The following is a 24114-nucleotide window of genomic DNA, read 5'->3' as shown; positions in this document are numbered from 1 at the left end:
CATGAATACTTCAAGGAAAGAACAAGTAAGAAAAGGAAGAGACAGAAAAAAAAAGTCACAAAGTTACAAGATGTATAGTCGTTCGTATTCTTTAGAAAATAATGTATTTTCTATTAGACTGATAGCAGGTCTTAATGTATATCAAATATATGGGATTCAATGATGACATTTACACCTGACATATTATTAAGTCAGGGATTCTACTAGCAGATGATGTTGCTTTTTAGGACTCCATTGGAGGAGACAGTAGTCAAAATATTGTGACTGTTTAACAACTTTGGTTATTTGTTGTACAAAACAATAATGATGATGCAACCCCTAATTGTCAAAAAGGGGACTCCCTGGCGAGTCAAAATTGGCCCTGGTGCAAAATATAACTGCCATCTAAGCCATCCAGGACCTCGCGTAGAACCAGATTCAGGCACAAGTGCATGGCCAGAAGCACTAAGAGGTTGAAATGGGCACCGATTATGCAGATTATTAAGACTGGCACACAACGCCCCAGTCTTAACACATAACTTTGTTGTGCATAAAAAATTAAATCCTTTCCAACCCAGTTGAAAAAAACAATTTGACAAAATCATCCACTTATTTAACAGGAGCCCTGAAAATCTGTAGATCATGGGTCATTATCCTCTGGATGCATCATAGAAAAGGCACCTAGAAAGACTTCCTTATATTTAGTTGTGGCTGTTTCCTTGTGCAGGCTGGTTCTGCATGTGACCGCTATGGATGACGATGGTTACACGTGTGACGCACAGCCTGGTATGACCAACTGGGCACAACTGGGCATCTTGCCATGGTTGACGAAGGAAACACACAATATAACTGTGCAGCAGCCGCACAACAATACCTTACCTTAAATTTATCGACTTCAGCTTTCGAACAAGTTGCGTGATAAGAGAGAACCTGGGTAAAAATAAAAGTAGACACAAAAACAATTAACATGATTGATTTTTATCTTATCAACTTACTGGCTTTGGACCACCCATTAAAGTTGACTCTACTTTCTTATAAAAACCATATTGATACAATATTGCAAAATGTTAACAAAGTCCTTGAATTGGTGCAATTCACAATGGTGGAACAACTTTGTCTTGAAAAGCTGATTATCTTGAAATATGGAACCGCTTATATCCAACCAAGGGGAGAATTAAAGAAGGTCACACGCTCTTTATCATGGATTTTATATGTGTATGGAAAACCTAATTTATTACATTATTACAGAAAGGACAAGGTCTAGGATCTGTACAGTATATGAGTTTCATTAATAGATATGCAGTTAAAGAAACAGGCCAATTTTTTTGGTCTAAAACAGTTCATTAGAAATGTGTAGAAACAGTGTATAAGAGGGGTTTTAGAATGCCCTGTGGTAACGGCAGTCAGTTATGTCATTGCTTCTGTTACTGTTAAAAGCATATATATATATATATATTTGCAAATAAATAGAAAAGAAATAAAAAATAATTATAACTTCGACACTCAATGTGCCATAATGTGTGGTTGCATTTGCTCATATTGTCATGGAAGAATATCCTTAAGACCCTTTAATTTTGCCCCATTCAAAAATACCCACTAATCAGCCATCAAACACAGCAGGGGCCTTAAAGCTTTTTTAGTTCATAGAATGCTGAAGATTTTTCAAAAAAAAAAAATGGGGGGGGACCCCTTTTAATACAAGTTGTAGTTTGAGATACTTAAGGATGTTTTACTCTCTGCTGTTTTGTTTATATGATACTTATTTATTTTTGGAAGGGGCATTTGTAAGAGGGGCTCAATGGGAAATGGTTTATGATGGTTAATAAAGTCATGCAGTGCAGGGAGGTCTGCAACCTGGTTGCCCCTGGTGATCTTTAGATCAATTCCTAATATTCTTATATTTGTTATACAGTGAGGGAGTGGCTAGGATGATCAGGAAGGACAGACAAAGACAGTCCCTGCCTAATTGCTCAGTGTATCCTAAATGGTAGGTGACAAATGGTCACCACAACTGGTTCATTTCCTGAACCAAAGTGCATACACAGAAACAAAGGCTGAACAATACAAACATAGAAAATTGGTCGACAGATATGGGTCCGAAGCAAGATAAAAATGCAGGAAAGAATCAGTAGACAGAATGGATGGTCAGAAAACCAGGCAAAGGGTCAAGAAATCCAAAATACAGAAGTCAAGATAAACGGCATATAGTTCAAAATCAGACTTATAGCAAGTCCCAGTCCAGTAGTTGATTGGACTAGTTCCTTGACATACAGACAAAGTGGACCAGCAGGGGATAAGTGTGAGTGGAAGAATTTGTCCATTTCTGCTAATTTAACTGTTATCATCCCAGAAACTGGAGACAAACGGGTGTGGAGGAAATAAATTAAGTCAAACAGGAATTGAATAAAGAAGTGTTCAGACTAGTAAGCACAGAATGTAACCTAAGAAAAAAATAACACTGATTCTTTACAGGCAGAGAATGATGCCAAAGCTTGAATGGACACAGATGTTACAGTATCCCTATCTTTTCAAGAAAGTCATAGCAGCTTAATGGGCTCACTCTATTTTATATGTGTTCTTTGTTTGGCTTATGTGTCCTTATTTTATGTCCTTTTGCTGGTGAGTGACAGGTCATCTTAAAACTGGAAGCCAAATATTACATCAATCATTCCTTTTAATATAACAAATACAGTCTTTCCTTGATGTGTGAATAAATGTGAGATCAAAACTATGAAGAACACCTTCCAGTAATCCTTCTAAGAACAGAAACTCTCGAATGGTCATTTAGATACCTATCACAAAGCACTTTCTTTCCTCCCCTAATGGGGCTATTAGGATTAAGTCAAGGAATCAGATCTTATTTCAAGAAAAACATTTCTATAATGATCACCCGTCATCGTTTTACACCGTATTTTATAAAGTTAAAAGTCACTTTGTGAAATCCAGATAATTACTTCTTTTCTATGTGTCTGTTCTATAAATTCAGTTTAGCAACAGAAGCTGTGCCGTTTTAGTGGTTGCCTAGGGCAAAACTTTAATGTGATATCAGACAGTTGGGTGCTGAAAGAGTAATCACCCTTTATTAGTTAGCCTTCCAGACCGATGTAACCCTCAGGAAAGACCAAACATATGAAGATAGAAAAAGAAAAAAAAACGTCTAAATGTATAGCTTGTGACAATGTGTTATTAGCTAATGAATTTACACGTGGAGCTATTATGAAAACCATTCATACGTAAAGGGTTCTGTGTCATGTCGAAAAACCATGCCTTAGGAACAGAAAGGTAAAGGCTGGGAGAAGCGGTTACCACTTTCCTGTAAGAAGGTTAGAAAAAGCTATGGTGTATAACAAAGCTTCACTTAGGACCATCAAAGATTTGGTGGCTTCCATTTAATTGATGTTTTCTATATAAACAATGTAGTAAGTATGCAGCAAAGCCCTGACTACTAACCTTTAGTTCAATAACCTTAAAGGGTTTGTCCCAAGTATTTCAATTATTCCCTGTCTACAAGATGTGGAATAACTAGCTGATCGGTGAGGGTCCAACTGCTGGGACCTCCACTGATCACATGAGCCCTAACCCCAGCTCTCCAAAGAATGGGGATCCCGTTCTCACTAGTGGATGGAGTGGCAGGTCCAGCATGTGTCCTTCCACTCCATTCAATTCTGTGGGAATGACAGAAATATAAAAGCCACATGTTGGTCCTGCTGCTCCATCCATTGCTGAGAACAGGATCCCATTCTTGTGATTGGTGGGTGTCCCAGCAGTCAGACCCTCAACCATCAGCTAGTTATCCTTTGGTTAGGGGATAACCCTAACCAAAGACAAGGAGATCAGTGTGAATAAACATGGTGTGGTGCTCATGCAGGCTACTTGATTGACTAATCTGCATTTTAATGCCCTCAGTGCTCCAGACACAACTGCCCCGGAGGTGCCAGTTCATGTGCAATACCTCAGGCTCTCTGCACTGACCACAGCTCTATGCTTCGCGAGATGGCTCTAATGTCCAAACAGGAGACAAATGTTAGGTGTCTAAACTGCTGAAAGACTTTTAATATAAATATATATATATATTATATAATCAACAATGTATGTAAGAGGCTATCTCACAAAAACAACCCCTCAAAATGAATATGAAATAGTTGAGTCCCATTCAGGACTTAAGTCCTGAATAAAAGCATACTCAAGTCTGTACTGTATATTAGTCAGATACAAATTCCAACAGTTTTAGGGTTGGATGATAACAGTTACACCTATAGAGAGACATGGCAGTATATGGACATTTCAATGTGAAAAAGTAAGCTCAGTAAAAAATATGATAGTTGGGGGTGCGATTATCTGGAGTGGGGTAAACAAAGTCTCATAAGTTATGAAAGAGTGCAGTATTTACCTCTCTGGGGATTCCAGCATAACTCTATCCCACAGTTCATAGAAGCGTATGAAGTGCAGGAGAAGAAAATACTAAACTGTGCTCAATTCACTATGGGGTATATCTATGGGGATCCCCCTAGTGACCCTGAAATAAGAGTTAAACTCCAGCTCACCAGCAGACCCAAGACCAATAAGGCACAAGTCCCTCTGGCTGCAGGTATAGCAATCCAATGAAAGATAGTTGAATGGTCCGAACTGTAGACACTTTGTGACAGATTTACTTACCCAGTTCTGTCGCGATCCCGCGGTGCATTGTCCACCGAGGATTCTGCCGCGATTCACTAAGATCGTAAACTCGAGTTCCTGCATCCGTCACTTCTGCGCCGAGGTCCGCCGGAGTTCACCTTCTTCCTGGTGCATGTGAGTGCTGATCTTGCGACACAATTCCGTTTTTAAATTCCCCGGTTTGTCCGAATCCATCGGGTTGTCCGACGCCCACGCCCCTCGATTTCTGTCGCAAGCAAGCCGGCGCCGATGCGCTACAATCCGATCACGTTCGCCAAAAACCCGGGGAAATTAATCACAAAACGGAAATAATCGCGAAACCAGAGGAAAGTGCAATTTAGTAAATGTGCCCCTTAGTAACTTTATTGAACATACCATAAAATTAATGTAAATCGGTTTGAAACAGGTCGGATATTTTATTGGATGCCACTTTGAAAATGCTAGTGCATCTTCAATCAGGTTGCAGTGTCTGCTGTCGGCTGGTCCATTCAACTATTTTTATTAGATATCTAGTAACTCTGCGCTGAACCGATGATGAACTAGAATGTGAGACAGCTGTCTACACAAGATGGTCTCTTGCTTGGCTGATATGACTAAAGGCACTTTTCTGAAAAATGCTTCTCTGTACAGTTATGTCTCTTCAACGAAATGCAGTGTCCACTCCAAGTGGTAACACCAATACAATAACTGTATTCAATACTGATGAGGGCAGGGGTGTAACTAGGAGAGGCAGGGCCCAGAGCAGACTTCTGAATGGGGCCCCTTACCCACAAAATATAGCCAATTTGTCATAAATTTATACTCTTACACACATACACACATTTATCCACTGACATATACATTTACACACTTATACAGATCTGTCCCAGTAGCTGCTGACCACATGAGGGAATTACACGGCAGGAATTAGTGATGAGAGGTTCCAGTCCTGCGGTTCTGCTCTCCCCTCCCTGCCGGCTCAGCTGTGTACTGTAGAAGATGTGCACTGTTATATACATATTAAATTGTACAATGTGCAACATAATGGGGCAGATTTACTTACCTGGTCCTGTCGCGATCCCGCGGTGCGTTGTCCGAGGAGGATTCGGGTCTGCCGCGATTCAGGAAGCTTGTGCGCCTGAGTTCCTGCATCCGTCGCTTCTGCGCCGAGGCCCGCCGGATTTCACCTGCTTCTTCCCGATGCATGTAAGTGCGTGTCTTGGGACACAATTCTTAATGTTAAATCCAGCACATAGTCTGAATCCATCGGGTTGTCCGACGACCCGTCCCCCGATTTCTGTCACGTGCAAGCCGGCGCCGATGCGCCAAAATCTGATCGCATGCGCCAAAATCCCGGGGCAATTCAGCGCAAAACGGAAATCGGCAGGAAACTCGACGAAAATGCGCCCGACGGACCCTTAGTAAATGAGCCCCAATATGGATATAATGGTAAAAATCCTCCATTCTTTGGTGTGTCAGATGAGATGCTGGGACCCCCCTGACACTGCAGGCCCCATAGAAGCTGCTCAAGCTGATACCACTGTAGTTACATCCCTGGATGAGGGGCAAGTACCCTGATTCTTATTCTGGGTTTAAGAATCTGGATACAGCTTGAAACCTACTTTTGGAGTCAGACACCAGCAAAAATTGATACATTTAAAAAGATAAATTGAGAAATGGGTATCAGCAATCCTTTTGTCAAAGAGGTGTATCCAAACAAATTGTGGGTTTGAGCGCTAGTAATGGGTGCTAATAATCTAATCTTATTTTTATAATGTTGAGTTTTTTTTCCCAATGAAATATACATTTCTATCCTCCAAGCTTGTAAATAGCAATAATGAAAAGTTATTACTGCCTGCAACTCTCTGTTGTACTCTTAGAGAACTATTCTTATGGAATATTGGCTTCCATTTTGCTCACAGCTTTTCACATAAGTATAGTAATTTCACCATCGGAATGTTTCTGCCGAGAAATAGTAGAATATCGACTTCCAAAAGAGAGTATTTCTCAGAGACAATGACCATGCCAGTGACCATTTCATCAATAGTGTACATAATCACTGCACAGGAATTCACATATTGTCACATACTCAAAATAACAAACGAGAAGCACATTAAAGTACAAAAAAAATTCTTGGCTGGAGGACATTTACCGAGCACTGAAAATCATGAAAGCAAACTAGACACAAAGGAGAAGGACAAAAGAAAGAAGAGCTCTGAGACAAATCCCATTCTTATGGTCACTATTTTTACAACATAAAACTTAACATAAAATTCATATTAAAAAAAAAAACTTAACCCCTCATGGTCCTTTGTTCTCTTTGTTCTCATTGTTTAGTTTGGAACTTAGTTTGGTCCCTTTATTTTGTCCTGTTGCTATAACTGTCTGCAGTAAGGGAACAAGATAATTAGGCCACTCCTCTTTTAAGAAGCCCCACCTCCTCAGCTCCTCAGATGTAGCAGACCAAGGAGTGATTTTTACAAGATTGTACATGTCACTGGACACTGTCACATGTTTGTGTTTTAATTTCATAGCAGTAAGGCCTCATGCACACGACCATGTTTTTTAGATGCAAAAACACCCACTCCAAGTTTTTTCTTTGCATCTAAAAATGACCCCATTGACTTGAATAGGAACTATGGCTATATATATGGTCACCATATTTCTTACCACAACATGAACTGGCTGTCAGAACGCAAAGGACAATTTTTTGATGTTTTTGAGGTTTCTCCAAAGGAATACAAAAAAAAGTTCACAAACAGTAATGCCCACCTTATACGTCCAATTTTTTTGGTGAGTTGCCCAGGAGACCATGTCAGGTGGGTGCCAGTCCACCATTTTTTATTTTTTTTTGCGGATATGACTCATTTACTGTGGCATATGGGTTACAAATGGCTGACATACAGCTCGTGTTTGCGGTCAGAAAATGGATGCAAAACTGGGGCTGCAAAATTCATACAGTCGTGTGCATGAGGCCTAAAGCTGATGGTAATAATATTACAGTAATTCTTTAAATGCTCTTTAAATGATTTCCTGTACATTAAAAGAAATGAGTATTGCAGAACGAGGATTCCATTTTGGAGCCGCGGAAACATCCTTGCTGGATCGTCATGATACTATGTGTCATCTTACAAAGTTTACAGTATATATAGTAATACTAATCATGCAAGGACCTAGGGGGTGTCCTGTATCATACATCTAAGTGTACTGGGTCATCAATGAATGGTACTTTTTCATAACTGCATAGTAAAACTCTACTCACATCAAGCGCCACTGATTGTTTTGCCCATGACTTCTTTACTTGATCATACATTATCGTGTTGTTAATTCCAAGGCCACAAAATATAACAAAAGCCTAAAAGGACACACAAGGTAAAGCTCTGATTAATAAGATTTAAACTATTGATCAACATCAAATATTACAATGATAAGGCATAAAGTGTGGGTTTACCCATAATGCAACCTATGCAAAGAAGTACGGAAAAAAAGGCGATGACACGTTGGATTTTCTCAGTATGATAAGAGGTGTATGAAAGCAGCTTCCTCTCCTCTCATTATGGGCAGTCAATTGAAATGAAGTAAGTCGGCCAACATTCCTTCTTGCAGGTCAGATTTTTGAGACAGATTTTGGCTTTCTATGGGTGAACGGAGACAGTGTCCCACTGACCGACCAGAGAATCAGGGAATCTTCTGGTAGGCCCAGGCTCTAACCTCATATTGACAAGACAACCTAATTTTGAGGTTACCTTGGTCTATATTCAACTGAATGAAGGGTGTGCCACCAAAATAATTTTGTCTGGTGGGCCCAAAGTACACCAGTTCAACACTTGGAAAGAGAGGATATGCAGAATAAATAAAGATTTTTGAAGATAAATGAAGATTTTTTTATTTTTTATTTCTTATTCTGGGAATAATTAGAGCGGTTGTCCAGAAGCATAAAAAAACCTATTGGTGGCCAGGAGGGGGTTGGTTTAAAAAAATAACCACATACTTACTGCGCTGCCCTCTCCGGTCCATGCCCCATGTAAACAAACAGGGGCACAGAAGCCACTCTGCATTTAGCTTCCGGCCATCCAAGGTGGTCGACCAGCCGCACCAACCTGTCCCTATTCCCAGTGCTTCCGTGCCCCTGTTTGCTTACATGGGGCACGGACTAGAGTGATGGCAGCACGGGACGCCGGGAGGGACTGTGAAGGTAAGAATTTTTTTTTTTAAACCAGACCCCTCCAGGCCGCAATTAGGTTTTTTATGCTCTCGGGCAACCCCTTTAATATCCACTTCATGAGTATAAACCGTGCCAGGACCAAGCAATTCTAACGACATCAAATTCTAACCATTTTTTTTTGTAGTAATGCTTTAGTGCTCCGTATGGGTTTTACCGCACAATAAAAGTATGAAAGATTTTTCAATTACAATTCATGGGTTTTCAGCAGCAGCCGGAGGATTGTTCAAATGCTTTAACAGTCTTTTATAGAAAAGCATAGTAAAAATTATTACTTATTCCTGTTTTTTTCTCACCTCAAACAGTCTTTGATCAGCATCATCAAAGGGCTTTCCGTCCAATCTGTTCAATACTTGTGCTACACCTAAAAACATACAAGTATGAGCTGTTTAATACAGATTCCTATGAACAAACCATTCATCTTGATCTTGATTTTTCTATATCTAAGAGGAGCTATGGTATCACAAGATGATTCTTGAAACTGAATGGCCATGTTGGTGGCTAGCATATAAGCTTAATGTAGGTGATGTGCAGACCACATTCTGCTATTCATGGAAGACGCTTGAGCTTGTATCTGTCAAATCATTGGATGTCCAAGCTTGATTTAATAGTCATACAATGATTAGATTAGTGGGTAGCCCTTTTTTTTGGCACACAGGCCGTCTCCACCAGACAGGACTTGAAGCCTCCTTCTGCAGTCTGAAATAGTCCAGGAAATGCCGTGCTCAGCGCTATTTTAAAGCGACACATCCTTGGCTGCCTGTAACTGTAGGAGGAGCGGGAAATTGTTGAAAGAGCTGGATTATCATTGGAGCTCCTGTCCTGGCCCAACATTTTTTCCAATTCAGGGGAATCTGGAGGGAAGCTACAACAATATTCAGAATTTCTCCTCCTTTTTACTGTATTGGTGTCCTTGCTGAAAACTTTGACAGACCAGGGAGCAATAAGTTACTTCTTAAGTTGCCGTGTTGGCACTTTGCAATAAATAAATAGGTTCTTGTTGTTGTTTTGGCACTTGGCCTCGCCTTGAGTGGGCTAGATGATCATATACAAATATTCATGTCCTCCTTAAAGGACATCTACCACTACATTTAGGGGTGGTAGACTGTCACCAAATGCATGCTTGTTAGCTTAGAGGTGATGGTGGAGTCCTCCTGCCATGTTCCAGCATGTCTGCAACACCAAAATAAAGACTTTATGCAAATTAGCCGGAGACGCTTACCCCTCTGCTAGCCGAGAGCCTCCTGGCTCTGTCGGAAGATAAAATATGCTATGTTGCCGGCCACAAATGCTGCAGACAGCCGTTGGCGTCAAACGGGTGTCTGCTAATCTCGTGCATGCGCATGAGCTAGATCGCCCAAGAGAAGGAGGAGAACCCTGTCTGCAGTGCTTGCGGCCACCGACGTAGTGGAATATCAATGAAGGGGCGTGCACATTTTATCTTACGAATAAGCCAGTGGGCGCTCAGCTAGCGGAAGGTGGTGCACCTCCGGCTCATTTGCATAAAGTTATAAAGTCTTTATTTTGGTGTAGTAGACGTGCCGGAACATAGCATTTGGTAACGAGCATACATTTAGTGACAGTCTACCACCCCTAAATGTGGTGGTAGATGTCCTTTAAATATGTATGTGTTGAGAAAACGTTGTCATCAGTTGCTGCACGGAATATTGGTAATCACCTGAAATTGTGAAATGCTGCAGTTTTCTTCAGCTACTTGGAATAACACAAGAGACAGCTATTCTACACAGATGGAAAAAATTGTACCACTGTACAATTGTTGTGACATCAGCTAAGGGCACTGAGGCCAGAGCACTCACTGCATTCACATGAATCAGGACAGCATGTTTGTAATTGGACGAGCTGAAGCATGTGATTTGGACGAGATTTGGACGAGCTGAAGCATCGTATTTTCTTGCACTACTTTCCTACAGCCCCTCCCAACAACCCTTCTCTTGCCTCTAGCTATCCTATATGGTTTCCCATGATTACCAGAAAGCATTGCAAATGGAGATTAGCTTTGGGGGAAAAGGCAAAACCTCTGCGTGGCGCTAAACACCTGTAGATAGCTAATTAAAGTAAATTAGAGAACTGCTCAGTGCAGAGTTAGGGAAAAGTTTTTATACTTTACAGTTGTTCTTTAAGCTGGACAATTGGTTATGTACACATTCGAGGAATTACAAGGTAAACAGTGTGTAGGTCCCATTGTTCAGGGCATTGTTGTTTGTAGGTGAGCAATTATGTAAATGCTTAAAGAATCTCCTCTCATAGAAGAAAAACTTACCAATTATCTGATGATTACTATTCCATATTGGAACACACAGCACAGATCTGATATGAAAACCCGAGAACTGGTCAGCCTAGGACACAATATGGAAAGAAAGGCTTGAGTGAATGGCATACTTCTCATCTCCATCCTATATAAACATTTCTTTTTTTAAAAGAATTTATTTTTGCAATTTTGAAATTTTATACAATTAAAATAAACAGAATCGAAGAACAAGATTGTCTGTCCCATATTTCTTTCCCCCCATTACAGGATTATTAAGCAACAACCATGGTAACAATCAGGTTCTTACTGCGTTTCAAAACTAACCGAGGGATATTACAGTAAATGACAGCAGGATACTACAGCCAGACATCCTGATACAACACAAATAACTATTGACACATAGACAATCAGTCACACACACACACACACACACCAGCACGCTCAGTCTCCTTCATCATGGAGAGGAGTATATATCACACGTGATTATAAGGCAGTATGGGGAGTCGCGCACCATCTGGACCAGATGCGATCAAACTTCTGGGGACACTTCCTGTTGGTATACAGGGACCGGTAGTGGGGAATGACACTGTTAATAAGTAGTATCCATCTTTTTAACGGAGGGGGCTCCTGGTCCTTCCAGGTCATCACCACCACTTTTCGGGCGTAGTATAATACAAACCTAAAGAAAATTTTGTCATAGTGGCCATTGATAACTTCATTTATGATACCGAGGAGACACACAGAGGGAGACAGTAATCGTGGGAAATCAAAGTGTACATTTAGGAACTCCAGCACTTCGGACCAGAAGACATGGACCCTAGGGCAGGACCAGACACAATGCAGGAAGGATCCGACTTCAGCCTGACAGCGAAAGCAAAGATCATTGGGCATTGCTCCCATGCGGAATAGTCTAGCAGGGGTGAAATATACTCTATGGAGGAATTTAGATTGGATCAGGAAGTCCCTCGCACTCACTACAGATGTGAAGTAGGACAGTTCGACCTCCCTCCAGTCATCATCTGACAGGTCAGGGATATCCTGTCTCCAGCGTTCACAGGCTCTATCAAATGGTCTGGACTTTTGCTCTTGCAGGAGAGCATAGCACTGAGTGAGTGGCTTAGGGAGGTCCGGGGTACTCATCAGAGTCTCTAGTTTGGAGAATTTCACTGTCAGGCTGAAGGAGCCGAATTGGGCTTTGAATGCATGTCGCAGTTGCGTGTAATGGAAGCTAGCCGTATTGGGTACCGTATGTCTCTCCCTTATTTCGTTAAAGCTGAGTAATTCTGCTTCCGGAGATAATAGCTGGCCTACAAATTTCACCCCCGCCGCCCCCCACATTGTCCAGCCCGGGAGGGAGAGGAAGTGAGAAAGCCACGGATTGAGCCACAATGGGGTCCTGGGCGAGAGAGGGGGAGAGCTGCTCGGTTCTACCAGGGATTGCGCCCTACGCCAGCACACCGCTACCGTACGTAGGGGAAGTGGGGTATCAGATGGGGACTTGTATCTGTACAGCAAGTTTGTAAGGGCCTCGTAGGAACCTACCAGGGCACCAGCCAGTGCAGTAGCTGCATTACCCATGTCTATATCTATCCACCACTGGGCATATACTAGCTGGGAAGCCAGGTAATAAAGATACAGATCCGGGGCAGCCAGTCCACCCCTAGCCTTGGGAGCCTGAAGCAGCGCTAAACTGAATCGTGGGGCACTACACTGCCAGTAAAAGGACCTGAGAATGCCGTCTATGCGTTTAAACAGGCTCTTTGGAAGCAGTATAGGACAAGCGTGAAAAAGGTATAAGAATTTTGGAAGAAAAATCATTTTAAATATGTTAATACGCCCGTACAGAGACAAGGGGAGAGTGGACCAGGCTTTTAGACGCGATTCAGTTGCAGTTATCAGGGGTGTAATGTTTAACTCTATAAATGCCTGGACCTTGCGTGACACCTGGACTCCCAGATATTTAAAGGTGGACACCACCTGGACTGGGACGGGGAGGGAGTGTACCCCTACATCAGATAAGGGAAAGAGGGCTGATTTGTCCCAGTTAACCCGAAGGCCTGAGAACCCCCCATAGCGTTCTATCAAGGACAGAAGGGATTCCAGAGAGGGGCCCACATCTCCAAGATATACAAGTGTATCATCAGCATAGAGAGATACCTTCTCAATAATAGTACCTCTAGTTATGCCCTTAATGCCCTCAGAGTGGCGGATCGCCACAGCAAGGGGTTCAATGGCGAGTGCGAAGAGGAGGGGAGATAGTGGGCAACCCTGTCTAGTGCCCCTGGCCATAGGGAGAGTAGGTGAGATGTTAAGATTAGTCCGTACCCTAGCCTTGGGATCATTATACAGTAGTTTAACTAATGCTGTAAATCGAGGGCCAAAACCCATTCTAGGCAGGAGGGTCCATAAATATGTCCACTCTACTGAGTCAAACGCCTTACAATTGTCTAAGGATAGTATAAACCCAGGGTCTGGAGACCGCTCTGCTTCTGCAATGTTCAGGTGTAGTCTTTGTATATTTATGTCAGTTCCCCTCCCAGGCATAAAGCCTGTCTGGTCTGGGTGAACCAATGATAATATTACTTTGTTAAGCCTTGTCGCCAGAATTTTTGCTAGTATCTTAACATCTGAGTTTAGGAGGGAAATTGGACGGTATGAGTCGGGAAGCAGAGGGTCCTTGCCAGGCTTGGGAAGAACTACAATAAGGGCCTCTCGCATGGAGTCGGGGAGGGAACCGCTGTCAAACGCATCGGAGTACAGGCTAAGGAGAAGGGGGACCAGAGTCTCACAGTTATCCCTATACCACTCACCTCCCAGCCCATCAAGTCCAGGAGTCTTACCGGGGGGCAACGATTGGATGGCCAGTTCCACCTCCTCCGCCGAGAGCGGGGCATCAAGCTCCGAAGACTGTGCCGGTGTGAGCCTCCATAGTGGAAGACTGTCAAGGAATCTGGAAATCTCGACGGAAGAGGCGGACAATCTGGAGCTGTAAAGAGAGGAATAGAATTCATAAAATACCATGTTAATGGCCCGGGGTTCTGTAATCAAGGCTCCGTTACCATCAATAATAGAGGGAACGGAAGCACAAGGACGTTCAGCCCGCGAGAGATACGCAAGCAGCTTCCCGTTTTTATCTCCGAATTCAAAGATGGACGCTTCCCTGGCTTGCAGGCGCTTGCTGGTGCGCTCCTTCGCTACAGCTAAATGGTTCCTCTGCGCCTGAGCCCAAGTCTTTTTATTCCCTGGAGTAGGTTTATCTAGATATTCCTTTTCTGCGGTCACCAGTGCAGCGGTCAACCTCTCCTCCTGCGCATTTAAGGACTTCCTATGGCCAGCTACCCCCGACATGAATGCTCCCCGCACCGAGGACTTGTACGAGTCCCAGACTAGAAGAGGATCAGGATGAGTTGAGTGTACGTCCCAGAACTCGCTGTGCGCTGCCCTAACAGTACTCTGGACCGCTGGGGATAGGAGCCAAGCCGGGTGCAGGCGCCATAAGCGGGAGTCGCTGGGGGGGCCTATAAGGAGACTGATGAACAAGGCGGAGTGGTCTGATGCACTGCGCGGGCAATAGGATACCTGATCAACGTGCGGCAACATATCTGGGGAAACAAAGGCCAGATCAATCCGAGAGAAGCTCTTATGAACAGAGGAATAAAATGAATATTCTCTCTCTTGAGGGTGTTTACTACGCCAAACATCGGCGAGGTCTAGAGAAGTGAGCCACTCATTCAGACGGACCGAGCCTGTGTCCAGACCACTTGTACGATCTAAGGAGGGATTAGGGACAGCATTGAAGTCACCAATGCAGAGTATCGGACTTGGAGGCATAGCAGCAAGTTTACTGGATATTAGGTGCAATACAGCTGGATCAAAGGGAGGTGGGACATAAATAGACGCTATAGTAAAGGTAAAGCCCCACAAGGCACAATGTACGATCACAAAACGGCCAAAGTGATCCGGTGCTACCTGTATGACCTCTATGGGAAGCGCTTTGGATATGAGTATGGATACTCCCCTGGCGTAGACAGAGTAAGAGGAATGATAACCTCTAGCCACCCATGCCCGCTTCAGGGAGAGGACCTTCTGACCCGTAAGGTGTGTCTCTTGGATACATACAATATGGGGGGCCTGACGCTTAATGACATCTAACATCAGAGCCCTCTTGAATTTGGAGTTAAGTCCCCTCACATTCCAGCTCATTACCTTAAGTGAAGACATCTTAGCGGAAGGGAAAGGGGTGTGGGGAAGGAGACGTGAGCAACCAAGCATTCATCCTTTCATACCACAGAGACATAGACAGACAGACAACAGTGAGCATAACAAATATAACCAAAACTGTACTAACAATCCCAAGAATATAAACCCCCTGTCTAACACCCTAACAGCAGTAGTGTAGACCTAGACCCACTAACAGTCAAATAGCAGAACAGTGGTCCCTAACTTAAGACAAACCTACACCATTTGTCCCGGGACCTTCAACCCTTAATGTATATGTGGTCAGGAGGTTATTAGGCAGCCATATTTTGCGAGAACCAAAGAGGAGATAGGGGAGGGGGGAGAGAAAGGAGGGAGACGTAGGGAGGTAGTGGTAACAGGAAAGGGGGGGAGGAGGGAGAGGGAGGAGGGCGGAGGGAGAGGAGGAGGGAGAGGGAAAAGTGCCATGTGTGGCGCACTGGTCGATATGACCAAAAAATAGAACGCAATCAGTCACAGGGTACATTTTGTGAGGCACGTAGTATGTAAACAGATAGTAAAAACCTATAATAGTGATCTGGGACCCCTAAATATCTAATCAGGACTAAGTCCAGCATTGTCATTGCATATCAGATAAAAGGATATGTGAGTCCAGTCACTCAGGAGGTGCGGGCCTTCCAGCTGGGGCCCGTGGAGCTGCATCAGCCCAGTGAAGTGCTTCGGTTGGGCAGGTGAAGAAACGAGTCTTCGGTCCGTCCACAATTCGGAGCTTGGAAGGATACATCATGGAGTATTTATACCCCTTGTCACGGAGACGGGCACGGACCTCGGTGAATTGTGCTCGCTGTTTCCTGACGGATGCAGAGAAATCAGGGTAGAAGGACACTCTGCTGTTGGCATAGAGGATTTCTCCCTTGGTACGGACAGCCCTGAGGATAGAGTCCCTGTCCCTAAAGTGCAGCAGCCGGGCCAGGAAGGGTCTTGGATTGCCCCCTGGAGGGCCAGGGCGGGATGGCACACGATGGGCCCTCTCCACTGTGAAGAACGGGGAAAAGGTATCTGCAGGCAGCATATTTTTGAGCCAATTTTCAAAAAAGGATACCGGGTCAGACCCTTCCACTTTTTCGGGGAGGCCAACCACTCTGACGTTGTTCCGTCGCAGGCGGTTTTCGAGGTCGTCAGCTCTGTCGATGGATGCAGACATTTGGCGCTGAAGCTCTCTGATCTGTGTCGGCATAGGCCTCTGGACATCTTCCACCTCAGATATTCTGCGTTCAGTTTCGGTGATTCGCTCTTTGGCTTTGTGGACATCATGTCTTAAAAGAACAAAATCCTGTCGCAGCTCATCCACCTTGGTAACCAGTTTGGATTGGCATCCGTTAATGGCCGCCAGCACCTCTGCAAATTTTCGATCCAGCTCCGTGGCCGCGTCAGGCGGATCATCGCCCTCTTCATAACTTACAAGCTGCGGCGGGCTCTGGGAGCCTTCAAAGAGGGAGGGAGAGGAGTTTGGGGACCCCTGAGGAGAGCAGGGCTGTGTGCGGGAGAATCTCCCCAACTTTTTAGCAGCATTCGACTGTATCTGCGCAAGAACGGCTTGGGATGTGGAGCATTCCTGCGCGTCCAGGGGTTCCAGGGACTGGAATGGAGGATCTTCATGGACGGATTCATCATCCGATGGAGGCGCAGACGCTGCTTTGAGCATTTTAGCCGTTCTCCTCCGGTTACCCATGGCGTCTGGGCAGGGGGGGGCCAGTGATGAACAATCACGGAGCCTAGCGTCCAGTAATTAGCAGAGATACAGTACAAACCCACGTGGAGTATTGCAGCGGCACTGCGAGGGTTAAAATAAAGCAGAACCCAGGAGCAGGGGATCACTGGGAGTATGGAGGACTCAGTGCTGGGCTGCACAACTAGGGGTCCCCAGGGCAGAGGTGGGCAGCAACAGGGGAATTACTTCCCTACCTGGTCCCGGCTCAGTCTGGCAGTGTCAGGGTTAACCCTGCGCGCCTAGGCCTCAGGCAGCGCAGGGGAGTCCCACAAGATGGCGCCTCCAGCAGGATGCAGTGCTGGCTGGAGCTGTCACGGTGCCTCCGGTGGTGGGAGCGTTGTTCCGGGCTGCAGGGGAGGAGGATGATATCCCCGGTGATCAGCAGCGCTGTGTACCTGCCGCGGGACCGGGCGGCTAGGATCGGGCCGCCGCGCTGGTCACGTGGCCTGCTGCAGGGGAATGCCGGGGAGCGGTGCGGAGTCCACAGCCGCCTCAAGATCGGTGCCGGTGGACAGCGGCAGGTGCGCGGGGCACAGCGGAGCAGGAGAGAGGTGGCACAGGTGAGGGATGGCTGCCTGGGAAGGGAGATAGGGTGTCGGGTCCCGGGAGCTCCGCGGCGCACGTCCGCTCAGTCCGGCATCAGGCCACGCCCCCCCTATATAAACATTTCATATCACATCCAAGACCTTTTGAGATGCAGGGCGTCTTTGCGGTATCACTTTACCCTTTTGTGTAGTGACTCATTCTCTGCTTCTTATCTTAAGCTACAAGAGTCTCATTCATGGAACGTGAAGAGACTCTAATGCATGCAATTAAACAGAAGTGGGGAGGATGGCAGTGTAACATGGGTTATACAGTCTTCTGCGTTCTTTTTAAAGGGAACCTGTCATCAGTTTTTCACTTGCCTTTTTAATACTAATTTCCAATCTGCTTTTATACTAAGCATTACTGATTCAACTCACATAAAAGTACACCTGCCTGCCAGAAAACATACATGGGGTGTCTGTGCAAGGCTGCAATCTTCATCATTATGTGCTCTTTGTTATGCTAGTTCTTCCTCCCTCATGCAGCCATTAGCTGACCCCATGCTGTAAGCAAATCTCTGTCAGCTCAAATCTGCATGAGGGAAAGGGAGGAGGAAGAGCTAGCAGATCAGAGAGGAGATAATAATGATGATACAGGGATTGCAGCCTTGCACAAGTGTCCTAATGATTCAATGCAGTTTCCTGGCTGGGAGCCTGGTATACTTTTAAAAGTGAGTGGAAGGGGTAGTATTAATTACAAAAGCAGATTGTGAATACGTATTTAAAAGGCTATGGGAACCTGCTATTAGGTGAAATCTTGATGACAGGTTCCTTTTAAGGATCCGTGAACTAGAAGGTTTCAGCCAGTGTCCATAGGAAGTAATAAATCTGGAAAGAGTTGCGTTGCACTCTAAGGATGTCGCGAGTTGGTCACTGTTTGACCAAAAAATGGAAACGAGGCCTTGCATAATTTCTTTTTCCAATTTTTTTTGCATTTTTGATTTCTTCTTGCATTTATGTAAATTTGCTAAATGTAGCTTGTCCCAACCTTTTGAAGGGTCACAATTGTGTTACCTATTTTTCACGTCCTGACTTTTCCCTGAGCCACAAACAGGGGCAGCAATAGAATCTGTGCTAAATATTCTACAGCCTCCAAACCGATTCGTGAAAAACATGTTCGTGTGCATGTGACATCATCTATTGTCAGTAGAGTTAGTAAATGTCAGGCTATTATTAGGCTTGATGGGGGAGAATTTATTAATTTGTGGCACAAGTTTGTTTACTGGTGCCCGACTATAGGGGTGTTTTGTTCTGTTTTTGCACCATAAGAAGAAAAAATGTATGTCAGTAATGGCACTCCACATGAATGTTGGAAGACTTGCTTTTTGTTGGTCTTAATGTGCTACAAAAAAATTCAACAAAAATAGGTGTCAGCAAAATTGATGGCACTGTTAGAAATATACTTGTATAGAATACGGCCTATGCTATTATTTAGCTAGGTGTATAAAAGGGCTACCAGATTAGTCCTGCATATAATTGGTAAAAGTTACTCATTGCAAAAATATTTATGGAGATACCAAGAAGTAACTTGTATTTAATTCCAAGCATCTTCTGTGATTCAGCATTTGCCAGCAATGGGATTTACATCTAAACTGCGGCCGCTGACATAATTCGCTCTGACATCTTATCACAGGCGAAACAAAGTTCTAGGGGCATGTATGAGGAACAATGTTTTTCTTGACTATTCATTTTGTGATGAATATTTTACAATCCGGCTAAAAGTAGCAGCATGTCTTTCAGTCTATCATATTTCTCTATGGAAGTCTTGCATATGTAATTCCCAACATTAGGCGAAACTATCTATTAGGTCAATTATCAACTTTCAGCCTTAACCATGTTTCCTGGCTACAGTCTTTCGGGACATTAACAAGCACAAATGCACCGAATGAGGCGATCTGTGCACAGTTGGGTTGTTCCAGGGATACAATGTATATCTATTTATACACTGCTGGGATTCTGGGTTATTCTCCCATGTAAACATTCAATTCATGTGTAATTAATGTCTTTTTCCACAAAACTAAGACCTAAGAAGACAACTGGTAGCTCTTTGCACTGGTAGGTTTTGGATATCAATTTTTACCCACTTTCGTATTACGTATTGCAAATTAAATAATTCAATAAAAAAACAGTAAAATGAAAAAAACTACATGAAACAAAAACAGTTTTATGATCTTTTGTTCACGTTTTAACATACTAATCCACGGACACTTCTCACCCAAAGTAAGACTGAGACTAGATTAGACTAGACTGTCTACAGATGTGTACGATTTCTAGTAGGACACAATGGTAAAATTATCTCCACCCATTATGTCAGGGCCCAATAAATATTGCCAGGTGCCACAGTACATGTTGCCCTACATGCCTCTAAGACAGACATATTCTTAGTTTCCTTAGCTCCTAAAGATGGTATTGAACCAACAGGAACTTAACTCAAGGCATAAATTTTATAAAAGAATAAATGAAATAGCAATAGACCTTCATAATATGCAACGCTCTTCCCATACCAGATGCCGGAGCAGATTTCTACATAGCACGTTCCATGAAACTGAACAACAGGTGAGCCACACAATGGTGTAATGCAAGTTCATTGGATCAACTGTTAAAAGGGTTGGCCACTTTTATTCAATCTAATTTCCAGGACCTAATGATAGTATTCAAGTATACAAACTTAAGGTCTTGAAGGGTAGATAATGGATGGTTAGGATCACATAACCAGGGCCATGGTGGGTCTCTAGTGTTCAAGGGCCCCCCCTTTTTCTATCAAAAGGGGGGCCCGAGGGGCTCACAGTACCCACTAAACCCCTCGTTCCCAAGCCCCATATATTAGAAAATAAAATCTATACTCACCTTTCGGGCCCACAGCTCCATCTGCTGCTCTTCCGACCCAGGCGCATCACTATGATGCGGCTGTGTTGCAGCCTTGTGACGTCATATTGTATGCGCTGCATGTGCCCTTACACTATGACGTCATGCAGCCGCGACACCGCCGCGTCCACGAGTCAGGGAGAAGAAGCCGTAGTACATTTCATTAAGTGGGGTGTCTGGCAGGACATTTCATTAAAGGGGGGCATCTAGGGTAGACTGTGGATTGGGGGGCTGACTATGGACTGGTGGGCCTATCTATATACTGAGGGGACATGTGCTGGGATTATCTACATACTCAGTGGGAAGAGACTATCTACATACTGAGTGGGCATGTGCAGAGTTTGGCTCAAAAAAATTTTGGTGAAAAAGAAATTGTGTATAACATTATGCATTAATGTGGGAATGTACACGAGTGGGAGGGCTCACAAGAATCTTCCAATCATGGGCCCCAAAGTGGTGGCACATGACCCTCCATCTGCTGCTATTTTATGGACAGAAATTGCAGCTGATGAGGTAAAAGACATATCTGAACCATGGGCTTTACTTTACATGTCAAGAACATGTGCAGAACTTTTAATAGATGTATATAGGTAAATTACATAATTCCATAATGTAAAGTGCCCAACCACTATTAATAGTCAGTTCAGGGAACCAGGTAGATGTTGGATGAAGACTGGAATCCTTCTCTACCCATTGATGTGGCTTGGCACTCCTTTGACTCCTCCCCATGTTTCTTCCCCTTTGGTTAGTCGGTGAGGAGGAGCAGAAGAAATGTTCAGCATCACACAGCATTCGGGTGATCCTAAACTATGATCTTTGATTGGGGTCCCCAAAATGCCAAAGCTGCCCCTGACCAGCATCAGCCCCCTACTTAACCTATTCTCCCTAAGTCCATATACTACTAACAAATGTTTGCCAAGATCTACAAGAATAAATGGGCAGCAGGTAATAGGATTTTCGGCCCTTGCATAAGTGGTTGCAGATTTCCCAATGAATCAATGTTGTTAGATTCTGTTGACTTCATGCACAAGACAGCGCCACAGAATTCAACATGAAATTGGAACATTTTTCTGACATAGATCCTGAAAATAATTATTGGCCTTTAAAATATATAAATCGCACATTATTCTTTATCTTGGGAAAGTTATGTAGAGCGACATATTGGTTCACGGATATGCAGTATGCGATACCGAGAGGAGACAGCTGAATTAACTCCTTCGCAATTGAAGGGCTAATTTAGCATATCTTGAAGGGTAGTATCTACGGCTCTAGAACATGTCATATGCTATTTGCCTCCCCGACGTTACCTCTGGCCAAACTGTGACTACCACTGACATTCATTTTCTCAGTTTCCCTAAAATTGCTCCGATACGGCTTTGCAGAATGTTCTTAATCAGTGTTATGTATAATTGTTCATGACTTTTAAATCTGCCTCTTGACATTCATTCTATGGATTCACTCAAGAACTCAATGGTCCTCTTTGTTTTAGTAAACTTATTTTACATATTATTAAAGTGAAATCTGACTAATTTCTAAGATAATGACCTATGCACAAGGCCAGTGGCCAGGCATATTTTGGGGCCAATTAGTATAGGGGAGCAGATGACACTGTAGAGGAAAACCCCATAGGTGGCTTTGATTGTAATGCGGAATCTCCAAATTGTATAAGGGAAAGGACCGTCCCTGCCCTCGGCCTGCCCTAAAACCTTGTCCGTGATAGGATTCCAACCCCAGACCCACTATATGGTTAGGCAAGAATGCAGGGGTGTAACAACAGCAGGAAGCAGCTGCTATGGGACCCACAGTGTGTGTATATGAGGTGTATATACTGTATGTGTGTATTATGTGTACATGTTGTATGTAAGAGTGTATAAATGTGTATATGAGTAAACATTGCAGAAACCACATACTTTTTTAATCAACTAAAAACTTGATGTGCTTTTTGAATCATTATGTAGTAGTGCATAGAAGTATATTACGTAGATGTATTGTATTATCGCTATACTTCAAGGGAGTAGATTGTTTGTTTATTGAAATTTAGGCTAGCTTTCTTTTTAAGTTTTTATTCTGATGCCCTGGAAGAAGCCAAGGTTGGCTTCACCTTATGTGAAGCTGGCGTCCCGTTTTATGATTTTACATGCGCATTTTTACCAAGTGTTTTGTGAGTACATTTTATATAATTAAATTTCTATTGTACAGACATACTATGCGATCTGTGTGCATATCTCTTCCAGCATTCTGCTGTGGTGAATGGTGGAGTCGAAGGAGGATTAATCGCAATGGTGATGGTCTGAATAGTGGTCTATTATTGTCGGAGGATCTTCCACATATGCTAAAGTGTGGAGGAAAATTACACCATTGAAAATAGAATCTCGGAATATTTTATTAGAAAGAAAGGAAAGTAGCTGCAATTTCTGGAGCTCTGGTCAGAGTAAAAACTTTTTTTTTAACTGTTGGACTTTATATTTGGATCGGTCCTGGACTGTTTTGTAGCTCTGCATATGGAAAGTGTGCAACACATACTCATATTTTTATTAGCTTTCTTTTTAATCTCTAAAACTTTTGAGGCAAAAAATAAATTAAAAAGTTGTATTACCATAACCGGGAAAGACAACCCATAAACACAACAAACACAATCTTCATAGTATTTGCTGAATAATTAAATAACAATGGTGCAATTGTTTTTTTTAATTTAACTCTTTGTTCACTTTTTGGTGTTTTTGTTACGAATTACTGGAAAAAGAAATAAAAACTTTGACAATCACAAAACTTTGACATTAATTTTGAATAAAAATTGTAATGAAAAAATAATTTTGCAAAAATTGTAAGGCATAAAATGACTACAGCATTTTTTTCTGCAAATACACTTTTATACAGTCCAACAAGGTTCCTCTTGTTCTCACTTCCATGCAAAGACTGTATTCTAGCCATCAGTCTACTTACCTCTGCATCGAAGCGAGGGTCTTGGTAGGCATCACTTATGTTAACTGGAAGACCCGTAGAAGCAACTAATTCAGCGATGCTGTTATTTATTAACCAATCAGAATATGAGGATTTCTCCAAGCTGTCTTTAAAACTGTGGGAGAAAAAACAGGAACAGGAAATCAGCGGAAAATAAGCAAGTCACAAGAGCAAAATATAAAATGTAAATTTCACTAAATTTAATAAAGTTATTGCTAAAGGGAAGCAAATTTTATGATGCCTTCAGTTTCCAATCTCAGCTTTCCCAAAGTAGAGCCATCTTAAAGGAAACCTGTCAGGCAAACAACTAACTACCCCCAACAGCAGATGCAGCCTTCCCAGATGCTCTATGAAGCTGGATTATGCGCTTGTTAGACTACTTTCTTTTTGCCTGCGCCTATCTTTTGGGGCTGTAAGTAAGCGTTTGCTCTGGCCAGTTTCCTCCCACACCCCAAAACATACTGGTTGTGAGCCCAATTGGGACCGATGTGGCAAGCTCTGTGCAGCGCTGCGTAATCTGTAGGCACTATATAAATAAAGAATTATTATTATTATCACTTCTCTGTGGAAGCCAGTCTAGAGGATGATCGGTGTACAAGAAAGAAATGGGCATATCGGAGCATGCACAGGA

The 24114-nt window shown here is 43.2% G+C and overlaps 1 protein-coding gene across 2 annotated transcripts in view; it reads right to left on the bottom strand.

Moving 5' to 3' along the window:
• Positions 1–24114, bottom strand: part of PDE11A (phosphodiesterase 11A) — a 372295-nt gene that overhangs the window by 132973 nt on the left and 215208 nt on the right. For both annotated transcript variants that reach the window (XR_011849439.1, XM_072121624.1), the window contains exons 6-10: positions 23466–23598; positions 11118–11193; positions 9133–9200; positions 7877–7969; positions 859–909 (exon numbers count right to left, since the gene is read on the bottom strand). Coding sequence is in view for 1 of the 2 variants with exons in the window: in XM_072121624.1 (XP_071977725.1) it covers positions 859–909; positions 7877–7969; positions 9133–9200; positions 11118–11193; positions 23466–23598 (421 nt within the window). In the remaining variant the exon portion in view is untranslated. The remainder of the gene's footprint in view (positions 1–858; positions 910–7876; positions 7970–9132; positions 9201–11117; positions 11194–23465; positions 23599–24114) is intronic.

Source organism: Engystomops pustulosus, chromosome 8 (assembly GCF_040894005.1).
Source record: "Engystomops pustulosus chromosome 8, aEngPut4.maternal, whole genome shotgun sequence".
Classification (NCBI taxonomy): Eukaryota; Metazoa; Chordata; class Amphibia; order Anura; family Leptodactylidae; genus Engystomops; species Engystomops pustulosus.
Note: the sequence above shows the minus strand (reverse complement) of the source record. Positions and strands in the feature narration are given on the sequence as shown.